At 45.5% G+C, this 12,603-nt stretch overlaps 1 protein-coding gene across 9 annotated transcripts in view; it reads left to right on the forward strand.

Annotated features, from left to right (window-relative positions):
* The window catches only part of Cep43 (centrosomal protein 43), a 40,547-nt gene that overhangs the window by 11,334 nt on the left and 16,610 nt on the right, over positions 1–12,603 (forward strand). For 5 of the 9 annotated variants that reach the window (XR_007212168.1, XM_048354436.1, XM_048354430.1 and 2 more), the window contains 3 exons: positions 1,894–1,953; positions 8,447–8,673; positions 10,926–11,038. Coding sequence is in view for 8 of the 9 variants with exons in the window: in XM_048354436.1 (XP_048210393.1) it covers positions 1,894–1,953; positions 8,447–8,673; positions 10,926–11,038 (400 nt within the window). In the remaining variant the exon portion in view is untranslated. The remainder of the gene's footprint in view (positions 1–1,893; positions 1,954–8,446; positions 8,674–10,925; positions 11,039–12,603) is intronic. The other 4 variants (XM_048354437.1, XM_048354433.1, XM_048354435.1 and 1 more) reach the window with 2 other exon arrangements.

Consider the following 12,603-nt stretch of genomic DNA (forward strand, 5'->3'; position numbering starts at 1 on the left):
ATAAACATTACAAGTAAGAATAAGGCAAATCCTGTGTTAAGTGGGTTTAAAAATGCCGCTCCTCACTCTGCCAGAGAAGCGGTGGACGTGTCTGCCCCTCCCCCCTTCATGTACCTCACTCCTGCTCCCCCTTCCTCCCATGATGCCTCACTCCTGCTCCCCTTCCTCCCATGACCTCACTCCTGCTCTCCCTTCCTCCCATGATGCCTCACTCCTGCTCCCCCCTCCTCCCATGACCTCACTCCTGCTCCCCCTTCCTCCCATGATGCCTCACTCCTGCTCCCCCTTCCTCCCATGATGCTTCACTCCTGATCCCCCTTCCTCCCATGATGCCTCACTCCTGATCCCCCCTTCCTCCCATGACCTCACTCCTGCTCCCCCTTCCTCCCATGACCTTATTCCTGCTACCCCTTCTTCCCATGATGCCTCACTCCTGCCCCCCTTCCTCCCATGACCTCACTCCTGCTCCTTCTTCCTCCCATGACCTCACTCCTGCTCCCCCTTCTTCCTATGATGCCTCACTCCTGCTCCCCCTTCCTCCCATGATGCCTCACTCCTGCTCCCCCCTTCCTCCCATGATGCCTCACTCCTGCTCCCCCTTCCTCCCATGATGCCTCACTCTTGCCCCCCTTCCTCCCATGACCTCACTCCTGCTCCACCTTCCTCCCATGACTTTATTCCTGCTACCCCTTCTTCCCATGATGCCTCACTCCTGCCCCCTTCCTCCCATGACCTCACTCCTGCTCCTCCTTCCTCCCATGACCTCACTCCTGCTCCACCTTCCTCCCATGATGCCTCACTCCTGCTCACATCTTCTTCCCATGACCTCACTCCTGCTTCCCCCTTCCTCCCATGATGCCTCACTCCTACCCTTCCTTCCTCCCATGACCTCACTCCTGCTTCCCCCTTCCTCCCATGATGCCTCACTCCTACCCTTCCTTCCTCCCATGACCTCACTCCTACCCTCTCTTCCTCCCATGACCCCACTCCTGCTCCCCCTTCCTCCCATGACCTCATTCCTGCCCCCCCTTCCTCCCATGACCTCACTCGTGCTCCCCCTTCCTCCCATGACCTCACTCCTGCTCCCCGTCTGGTCCTGGCTCCTCCCTCCTGCCCCCTTTGGGCTATTGCTACGGTATTAGGTGGCACCACATGACTTGTCAGGGTACACCTGTTTGTCAGATATCCGCAGTTCTTCTGTAGTCTTAAAGCAGGTGGGGACCTTTTGTGCCCGGGCTGTTTAGATATGTATAATGTGGGTGGGCCATACAGACCCAACAATTCAGGCAGGGAGGCTGCTGGCAGCTCAAGAACAGCATGCGTGCCTGTCTGTCCCCTCGTGTGCCAAATGATTCTGAGGGCCTTACCTGGCCTGGCAGAGGGGAAATGAAGGATTCCTTTAGGAAAGAAAGGATTTGGACTTAGAGTCCCAGTACTTGCCTGCCTCTTCCTGCCAACCAGCTTCGTGTGGCCCCTAATGAGCCTGGAGAGCCACGGAGAGCATGATGGTCTCCAAGAAGCTGTGACAAAGCCGAGCCTCCCGTGCAGCCTTCCTGTGGAAGGCCAGGTGAGGTCTGACTAGACTTCCGGGAGCTGCAGGGTTTACTAGACCTGCCATAGGGAAGCAGCCGATAGGGCGCTGCAGCAGAGCAGGTGCTGGCTTCTATGGCCACGGCCTACCAAGAACCATGAACCCTGCCAGACGTGAGCTGAAGCATGCCAGGAGGGAAGCCCAGAAAGACCAGAAGAGCGTGGGCTTTGGAGAGGAGCAGGTGCATCAGACTCTCCATTTCTAAGAAATCTACTGGGAATCATTATTGGTTTGGGAATGAGTTAGTTTATTTCTAAAGATTGATACTCTGTGGTAAAATGTCATTTTATTCTCATGCTCAGATACCAAGGTATAAAGGACAAGGTAAGAAGAAGACAAGCGGGCAGAAGTCTGGTGACAAGGTAACATGCATGAGGGCAAAGGAGAAAAGCAGCCTGTGCCAAGTCAGACCCTCCCCTGCGCCGGTGGGGCTGCTTGCGGGCCTCCGTGCTCAGCTTTCTTGTGAACTGTGACTGCCAGTTATTGATCAGAATATGAGGAAGTAATGTTGGTTTTAAAGAAAAAGTAGTTTGTAAGTTTTATCCAGGTGAAAATCATACTGTTGTAGTCTGGAATTGTGTGCTTAGTTTTACTTGGAAATTTGGTGTTTTGTTGCCAAAAATGAGTTGAAATATTTTGGTATTTATTTATTGTCCCAATACTGGGGCTTGAACAACTCAAAGCCTTGGCACTGTCCCTTAGTTTTTTGCTCAAGGTTGGCTCTCTACATTTTGAGCTACAGCTCCACCTGTGACTTTTTGGTGGTTAATTATAGATAAGTCTTATGGCTCTGGGTAGGCCGGGTTTGAACCTTGAGCCTCACTCAGATCTCAGCCTCCTGAGTCCTGGGATTACACGTGTGAGCCACCACTGCCTGGCTATGTTATCCTTTTGATGGATGATCAGGTGATTAACACTATGGTTTTTACCTGGGGAACATAGACTGTCCCGTTACTGTTTGGCTAATTTCTAACTGATAAGTTAAGGGCTCCTTCCAGCACATCCTTGAGGTGTCTGTTGACCTTTGTTCAGGCCTCTCCTCCCAGGACACTGAGGGGCTAGTCCTGCACAGTGGTCAGGCTGCTTTATCTTCCTCCCTTAAAGAGCACAAACTTCGACTAAGCCAGTAGATTAGCTGCTTACGAAACTTCACTAATAGAAGTCTTAGGTACATCATAGTTTTTAGAATTATTTAGAATAAGACAAAAGGATTTTAACTTTTAGTTCTCAGAGATTTACTAGACTTAAGATAAATCTTGGCTTATGTGTACATGTTTTTCCACTAAGTTGAAAACTTGCAAAATAAAGACTTTAACAAAACTATCTTAGCTGTGTTAACTGTTTGTAGTTTGATTTCCAAGGTAAATTTTGTAATTGTAGACTTTTTTTGTTCCCACTGTTCTTCATGCACTGGGTAATAAGTTGATTGATTACTAGAAATATTAAAGAATGTAGCTTTATTTCCTTAGGTTCTTTTAGGATTCTTTTTAAAAAAACAAATCTTATAGTATTACGTTTTTATCATCTTATTAGTATTATAGGTTTTTTTTTTGTTTGTTTGTTTGTTTTTGGCCAGTCCTGGGGCTTGGACTCTGGGCCTGAGCACTGTCCCTGGCTTCTTTTTGCTCAAGGCTAGCACTCTGCCACTTGAGCCACAGCGCCCCCTCTGGCCATTTTCTGTTTATGTGGTGCTGGGGAATTGAACCCAGGGCCTCATGTATACGAGGCAAGCACTCTTACCACTAGGCCATATCCCCAGCCCCAGTATCATAGGTTTTTAAAGAAGTAAAGTACTTTGAATAAGCTAATAAAACCAAGTACACTAAGAGACATGGTTTTCCCTGTCTGTCATGTGACGTGCTAGGGTTGGCCTGGACCCTAGCCTTCACTACACACGGGCTGATGTGGGGAGGGGAGTTCAGACCCAGCCTCGCCCCAGAGTGTAGGCTGTGTAAGTCAGAATCCTATCCTGTCGTTGTACTCCTGGGCTCAGGATAGTTACTTCTTCAGTCACTTTGAACCCTTTTCCCCTTCCGCTTCGCTGATCTTATTTCCAAGCGGCCTCTGCATGTATCACACAAAGCATCGCCTTTTTTCGAAATTACACAGATAAGTCTTTAACTCTTCTTTCCTCTGCTATTCTGCTTTGCCCTGTGCATGAAGTAGGTGCTCACCATCCTTAACAGTACAGCTTAGATAGCTGCCCACTTACTTGCATGTGGTGGTTGAGGTTGTGCCCCTCAAAACCCCAGAGGGAGCTATTCCCACAACAGGTGACTAGCCTTTCCTGTGTTGTATGCAGTCGGACATGAAGTGCATGCATTTCAGGGGTGAGCGGAACCTGCTTTTCATGGAGCACTGGAGCCCTGAGCCAGGAGGGTGCCTATGTCTCCATGTTCGCCTTCAGCTTCAGTGCAGGGAGGGTAAAGTATTCATGGTTCATCGGAGATCCATGGCAGTTTGTTCAGGGCAGCTCTATTTATATAACAGGTTAAAATCATTCATATATGTGTGCATAAGTTGATTTGTAATTACGGCTTGTGAGCTAGCATAACTTGAGTAAAAATAACATCTTGTTCAGAGACAGTGAAAACCAGGCAGGAGATTGGGACTACAAAGATGGTAAATATTAACTGTGAAGGTTAGATTTGGAAACAACATGCTTCCAAAGAGTAGTCATCCATGATAGTTTATTTCATTGTATCCCATTTTGTTTTACCGAACATTGCCCATACCTAGTATCTAAAACATATGTCAAAGTCTAATAGGCCTGTATACCATCATATGGAAGGCTGAGGCAGGAAGGTCTTGAGTTGCCGGCCAGCCTAGACTACATAGTGAGACCCTGTCTCAGAAAACCCCAAAAGAAGCAGGGCACTGGTGGCTTATGCTTGCAATCTTAGCAACTCAGGAGGCTGAGATCTGAAGATCATGGTTCAAAGCTAGCCTGGGCAGGAAAGTCTATGAGATCCTTATCTCCAATTAGCCACCTGAAAACCAGAAGTAGAGCTGTGGCTCCAAGTGGGAGAGCACTAGCCTTGAGCAGAATAGCTCAGGGACAGCACCCAGGCCCCGAGTTTAAGCCCCAGGACTGACCTTCCTCTCCCCCCCAAAAAAAAATCCAAAAAGAATAACTCTTACAAGCTAATAAAATAAATGTAAACAAAAGCAAAAAGATCAACAGGCTTGTAAGGTTACCTTCAGGTTCTTTTTTTTTTTTGGCCAGTCCTGGGGCTTGGACTCTGGGCCTGAGCACTGTCCCTGGCTTCTTTTTGCTCAAGGCTAGCACTCTGCCACTTGAGCTACAGCGCCACTTCTGGCCATTTTCTGTATATGTGGTGCTGGGGAATTGAACCCAGGGCCTCATGTATACGAGGCAAGCACTCTTGCCATATCCCCAGCCCACCTTCAGGTTCTTAACACTTAGTTGGGAAAACTGAGATACTAGATGCTTCTTGTTTGGGGTGGACTTGTGTTAGGGGCTCACACATGTTAGGCAGTCTTTGTACCACTGAGACCATCGTGTGCCTTGTATCATGACATTTGGTTTAAGATGAATGTCACCCGTTTTATAACTAGTTCTCAAGTGTGGCCTTATTGTTCCTTACTTCCAGTACTCTAGAGCAGCTCAGGGCTGTCAAAAGTGCAGTCATGCCTCTGCTGACCACATTGTGTTTGTGCCTTGGGCAATCAAGTCACCTTGGTTTTGTAAATAGAATAGGCATCATTGTTACTTTTAACTCTCAGCCCCACATTCTGGGTAGGTGGTTGGGCAGTTGTCTTGAGTTTCTGGGATGGTTCTCTTGGCACTGCTTGTCTGCTGACCCTGACCCTGGTGGGCAGGGCCGGGGGGTGCAAATACAGGGTGGGTCGGCTGTGAATGGGGCCATCTCCTGTGCTGCTTGACCAGCAGAAGGTCATAGGGTTTTTTTGGAGCATATGCTTGTAGATGGTAGGGAGGGAGTTTCTCTAACCACACCGAGTTTTTAGAAGATAAATGTTTTGAGATCCTACAGTACTACATATAGTATTGATTTTCTAGACAAGCAAATTAAACCTGTCAGATATGTGTGCCTGTTAGAACTATAATAAAAGTCTCTCAGGACTTCAGAGACAGATTTTGACAGGGAGGGAGAGAGGAGGAGGGGAGTGGAAAAGAATTAAGTATTGCATGATCTTTTGACACTTGTACACTTTCTGGAGTATTTCTTTGACTCTGTTAACAGTTTTCCTGTATTGACACAGTTCAGTCTAACAAGGCTTTACCAAAGAATAAATTCTAAGGCATTGATTTATAATAACTGATTTGCTTCTTACATCTTAAGTTTACTTAAACCCAGGTGATAGAAAACCTAGTAGTTGGAATTGGTTGTATGACATGATAAAGGTTTTAGAAGCAGGTTTGGGTTATACATATAGGTACACATAGACTTCCTTCAATAAAATTGCTCCAAATATTTTTCTGTACTTTCACTGTTTCTGGAATGTTTGATGACAAGCCAATCTCTCGGTGTGGCTTTTTCTGATAGGGAAAGTTACGGGTTGCAATCCCCTATCCTCCCATGTGTGGCTAAGAAGTTGATCTTGAGAACAGTTTCAGAGCAGATTCTTTTACAAGCTTGTTTTCATGCTATGTATAGAGTGAAATAATTCTGTACAGGTTGTAGCATTGTGTTCTTCTCTATGAAATTTGTCTTCCCAAAACTAGTTGTGCTGTGCGCAGCAGGACTATCACCAAAACCAGGCAAAAAGAAATCATGGAGTCTATATAGTCATCAAGTTAGATACTAGATAGTTCATGTGAACTCGTGGTCATTGCTGCTCCTGTGCTGCTGCTGTATGTCACGGTTACCCTTTGACCTTTCTCAGATGGCTCGAAAAGGAGAGAATCGGGACAGCTGCCACTTGTGAATCTGCTGAAATATCACCAGATTTGAGTTTTATCTCTTTGAAAGTATCTCATATTGTCTAAAAGGATAATGACTTGATTTATTTCTTTTTTTCCCCCCAGACTTTTGTGTGTGTGTGTGTGTGTGCGTGTGTGTGTGTGTGTGTGCTGGTCCTAGGTCTTGAACTCAGGGCCTGGGCACTGCTCTGTACTTTTTGTGCTCAGGGCTGGCACTCTGCCACTTGAGCCACAACTCCACTTCCTGCTTTGGGGTGGTTAATTGGAGATAAGCGTCTCATGTACTTTCTTGCCTAGGTTGGTTTTGAGCCACAATCTTCAGCTCTCAGAGTATTCATAAAATACTTTAGAGTCCAAATGTTATTTCTCTTGCCTCTGGCTGCTAAGCAAGGCCTCTAACTAGTGTATAAAAATGTACACAAATTATCTAAAGACTGCCTTAACACATGTTGTCTCTGTACAGGAGAAGCAGAATAGACCTTTCTAACCCATGCCTAAGGAAATGACTTCTGATTATAGTTAGTAGTGAAGGGCAGAGTGTACTCTGGATTCATAGGCTTACAAATTGAAGATTAAGTAAGCAAAGTACCACAGGAAGTGCTTGAATGCTCTCCATAGCTGCTGTTAGCTGCTGTTATTGTTAGCTTTAGTTTGTCTTCCTGGTTATAGAATGTCTATGGACAAAGAAATCTGACCAAGGATAGAATAAAATGGCACTGTAGTGGTTAGAACTAACTGAACAAGAAGATGCAGTATGAAATTATATGCTGTTCTTACTGTGTGTCAGCAGTTTGTGCATTGGGGTGTGGGAGATTTTCTGTCTTGGTTTAAGATAGAAAGAACATTTCAGGAGATGCAGGTTTGTTTGGAGCGCAAGAAGCCCGAGTTAGGTAACTACTGTAGCTAGTTGTCTTTGCCCTAGATGTCTGTGTGCTTGGAGCTGGGTGCAGAACTGCTCTCTCTTCTCATGAGATTGTGTTCACTTATGTGACACAATCTTCCTCTTAACCATTACACCCTCTCCTAGGTGCAGGTTGAAAATGTATTGATTTAAGGAATCTCTTATAAAGCACTAACATACATAGGAAATAGGAAAAATTGTTTTCAAATGAGAAAGTTGTTTTAAGTGGATATAGGGAGGGAGGAAAAGAACACCGGACAGATTTAATTTTTTTTTTTTTTTTTTTTGCTTTGCCAGGCACCAGTGGCTCACGCCTGTAATCCTGGCTGCTCAGGACGTTGAGATCTGAGGATTGCAGTTGAAGCCAGTCAGGCAGGAAAGTCTGTGAGACTCTTATCTTCAATTCACTACCAAAAAAAAAAAAAAAAAAAAGCCGAAAGTAGAGCTGTGGCTCAAGTGGTAGAGCATTAGCTTTGAGCAAAAAGTTGAGGGCATCACCTAGGCCCTGCCAGAGTTCAAGCCCAAGGACTGGACCACAAAAAAAACCACAAATTAACCATGCTAGTAAGCCTGGGATGAAGTGGCGCATCATGAGATTGCTTGTAGTTCATGTTACTGTGAGGTCACGTGTGCGGACACACATGAGCGCACAGGCACACACAGATTCCTAGGCTTACCTGCTTTCTCTTATTTAAAATATCTTTGTGTGTGTGTGTGTGGTGCTGGGGTTTGAATTCAGGCACTTATGTGCTAGGCAGATACTCTACCACCTGAGCCAGGACCCTGTTTCTTCTTGTTAGGTTTTGATTAAGGTCTTACATTAGTTCTCAGGCCAGCCTGGACTGTATTCCTCCTTTTTACACTTGCCAACTACTTAGGATGATGGGTGACACTACGCCCAGCCCTTGGTTGGCTTTGAACTGTAATCCTCTCAGTCTCAGCCTCCTGAGTAGATAGGATTGTGGACCTAAGATGATAACAAACCATCGTGCTATTTTATTTCAAATACCTTATATAGTTTTTCACCAAGACCTTTCCTCTTTCCTAGAAGGGCAGCCTGGATGTTAGTCAAAGTGATACAAGTATCTCCTCATCGGAACAGAAGAGCAAAAGCAGTCTGCACTCATTGGCTCATGAAACAAAAATTGGATCTCTCTTCAGCAATACCTCTTTAGATATCAAAGACAAAGCTGGCCTTGGTCCCGATGAAGATGATATGGAAGGGGACTCATTCTTTGATGATCCCATTCCTAAGCCAGAAAAAACTTATGGCTGGTGAGTAGACTCTTTGGATTATCTAACTAGAGTCTTAAAAATATAACTTCAATTTTGATTACATATGTAAAAAGCAATGGTTCTGGGCTGGGGATATAGCCTAGTGGCAAGAGTGCCTGCCTTGGATACACGAGTCCCTAGGTTCGATTCCCCAGCACCACATATACAGAAAACGGCCAGAAGCGGCGCTGTGGCTCAAGTGGCAGAGTGCTAGCCTTGAGCAAAAAGGAAGCCAGGGACAGTGCTCAGGCCCTGAGTCCAAGGCCCAGGACTGGCCAAAAAAAAAAGCAATGGTTCTGTAACTATTGAATCCATAGATCTGGTTTGTGTCATTGAAACATGTTGTGCTGTGAAAATCACCCCAGGTTTTTGAAGAAGCTTGACTGAGTTCACCTTCATTGAGTGTCTGCCACATGACAGTCCTTTAGGGACAGAACGCAGCGATAGGAGAAGGGTCAAACATTCCCCCTCGTGGATGGAGTTCACCCTCTGGCTCTGATGAGGCAGTCACAGTCATCATCTCACAGCATGTTGGGTGATGGGAGCAGCACTGGACCTGTAGATTTCAGTGGCGCATCAGAAGGGTGCCGCCCAAGCAGGGCTGAGGTGTTTCGGAGGCACACAGAATCCGAGGTCACAGAGCTCTTGGTGAGGAGCCAGGAAATGCCCAGGTGTTCTATTGACCAGAGGACAGCAGAAAGAAAATAGAGTCGTGGCAGAAAAAGTGAGGGGGTTGTGTGAGGTGAACCCAAAGATAGAGGGCTGCCCTGGCCACAGGAGGGTGCGTTTTCTCTGGGTGAGACTGGGAGCCCTGGCAGTGCAAGATGAGTCCAGGTTGCTGAGCAGCTTGGACACAGGATTTCCAGTAGGAGATTCTTAGGATATTCAGATGAGGGATGATGGTAATGGTCATGGTGTTGAACATATTTTCAGGTTCCATCAGAAGGTTTTGTTGCTAAGTTACAGAGAACCGAGGAATACCCAGGGTGACCCCTGAACAGTGACCCCTGAACAACCAGAACGTTGAAGACCCGTTGACTGAGACGAGGAAGGGCTGGGTCAGATGATACTGAGCAGCTGTCTGAGTGCCCAGAGTGGTGGCTTATCTTGGTTTAAGAAGACATTGGTGGGGTGTTCAGTAGGCTATTGGACTGAGAATGGGGCGAATAAGAAAGGGTCTTGCATTGGAGCTGTTGGTGAGGCAATCATATAGTTTGTAGGTAACTTTGAAGCCAGGAGACTAGAGAAGATAACCAAGAAAGTGGGCCCGGTAGCACCCTAAAGTCATTCAGGTAAGCAGGAAATGTAAAGGAGATGGTGAGAGAATTGAGAAGGGAGAGAATGGGTGTCCTTGTAAGAGTAGGTAGAGGGAACAGTTCTGCTGATCTGCTGAAAGCTCACCACTGGAGTTAGACATGTGGAGTTAAGTGGTGGCCTTGGCAGATGGTTTTACCAGAAAGCTAGAGAATTCTCTTGTGCCCAAGGAAGGAATGGGAAGATAGAATTGTAAATGACAATTTTCTGATTAGTTGGAAAAGGTTATAGGGGATTGAGGTGGTGGCTACAGGATCATAATAGGGGCTTGTTTGTTCAAGTACGAGACATTGTAACGTGTTTCTAGATGACAAGTACCTGCTTCTTAAGACAGGAGAGTCCGTGATGTGAGTGCCATGGGTTGCGGGATGCAGTGCCCCGGGGCGTTGCCCTTGCCAGAGGAGGAGGGAGAAGCACAGGGGCCCGGGGGGTAGCACTTCTGCACACTCTCATGGACCTCGGTTCTCAGCCACGAGCGAGAATTCCGCAAGCTGAGAGCGGAGTAGAGAGCACAGGCCTGCAGAACAGTGTCTGCCGTCCCTGCAAGACTGGGTGTGCATGGCTCAAAGGCGATTGAGGCCTTGGGGACAGTATTCACACCGAAGACGTGCCTGTTGGCTACCTGACTTCTGTACTTGGTTGTGAATCTGGGTGACAAAGACTTCGGAAAACTATCATAGGTAGTGGAAATGTTAAAGCTCAGCTTTTGCCTGTACGATAGCAGCAGTGATGAAGAGGAGTGAGCTGAGTCGCTCCTGACCAGCCTGCTGTGAGGATTTGTGCGTGATTGGCCGCAGGCATACTGATGATCTTTGGTCTTGAAAGCCTGTCTTAACTCCCAGCCTCTGTGCACAGTAGCTCCTTACTTGGTTATGGCAGAACAAGTGTGTAGTGGCCAAAACTAAGATTACTACTTAACTATCGCTTCTTGGTGGTAGGAGAAGTGAACCCAGGAAGCAAGTGGGAAGCCTGGCCTCGCTCTCAGATGCACCACCCTTGAGGAGTGGACTCAGCTCCCTGGCCGGAGCCCCTTCCTTAAAGGACTCTGAGAGTAAGTGCTTAAATACACCCAACTAGTGTGTAGTCATGGTTGAATTTTTTTCAGGAGTATCTGAAAAATAGAGATAGTTTTATCACTTTGGTTTTCCACTTAATAGTGTCTTTTTAAAAATTGACCTTCATTTCTTTTTGTTGTAAACAGTACAGTAGTCCTTTGGTTTATGGGCTATATATGGTATATGGTTTATACAATTTATGGTTCTAAGGAGACTTCTACTAATAACAAAACTAATGCCCAAGATGCATAAAGTTATTACTGTATTGTGATACTCAACTCATTTTTCCTGTGTCAACTTCTGCTAAAGACATACAGCCTTTGAACCGATGTAAAATGTATACCTTTTTTCACTTAAGATAACAAGCCTTTTTGACTAAGGACAATTTCTATAACTTACTTTTCTATAACTTAGCTTTTGTGGCACTATTTGCCTTTGGGAAGCAGATTTTCACAGAATTAAGGGCAAGGCAGTACTCTGCAGATCCCACAAATACAACTGATGATAGCATAGATTGACTTAAGACAATGTAGGAATTAAAAGGTTTTGGTTTTAAAAAGGCTTTTCATTAAAAAAAATTACTGTTTTCTTGACCACCGAGATTGCAATACACCTAAGAATAAAAACAGACTTAGTGTATTTTTTTTCTTTTTGGCTGGTCCTGGGGCTTGACCTCAGGACCTGGGCACTGTCTCTGAGCTTCTTTTGCTCAAGGCTACCATTCTACTACTTGGGCCACAGCTCCACTTTTGGCCTTTTCTGTTTATGTAGTACTGAGGAATTGAACCCAGGGCTTCATGAATGCTAGGCAAGCACTCTACCACTAAGCCCCATTCCCAGCCCCTACTGTATTCTTATTTTAAAATTTTTACTCTCCTAGGGATTGAACCAAGAGCTCATGCTTGCTTGGTGAGGGCGGGCTCTAACATTTGAGTCATACCTCCAGTCCTTCTGTCTTTGTTTTATATTTGAGGTTGGGTCTCACTAACTTTGCTGGCTGGACTTGAACTGGAGATCCTCCTATACCTTCACCTTCTCAGTATCTAGGATTATAAATGCGTGCCACCATGCCTAGCTTTCTCTTGTAGTCTCTGGCCTTTTCCTCTGCTATCAGAATCCTTCAAGGAAATTTACTTTGATATTGATTTATATTATCTAAAGACACACATATACAAATATAGATATCTATTTGTGTGTATATATATAGTGTGTAGCGTATCTAATGTAACCCCAGCTTATGATCTGGCATCTGAATTTTGGATTTTATGCAAATTTTGGTCCTCTGTCTTCTATCACAGTACTGGAACAGGAACTACTGGAACCACACACGCCCACAGGCCCCTAGGAAAGGTGGTGTGCAGTGCCACTGTGCTGTGCTGCTCAGTAGGTTAGGTGTATTAAATACAGTTTTGATTTGTAATCTCTTGTTGGATGGTCAAGATGACTTGTTGGGTTTAAATCCAGTTTTTAAAAAGTTGGGGTGGACACTTACAATTCTAACTTCTTGGGAAGTAGGGACAGGAAAGTAAGACCCTGTCTCAAAATAAGACAAAAAAGAATT

This window comes from Perognathus longimembris, chromosome 9 (genome assembly GCF_023159225.1).
Source record: "Perognathus longimembris pacificus isolate PPM17 chromosome 9, ASM2315922v1, whole genome shotgun sequence".
Classification (NCBI taxonomy): domain Eukaryota; kingdom Metazoa; phylum Chordata; class Mammalia; order Rodentia; family Heteromyidae; genus Perognathus; species Perognathus longimembris.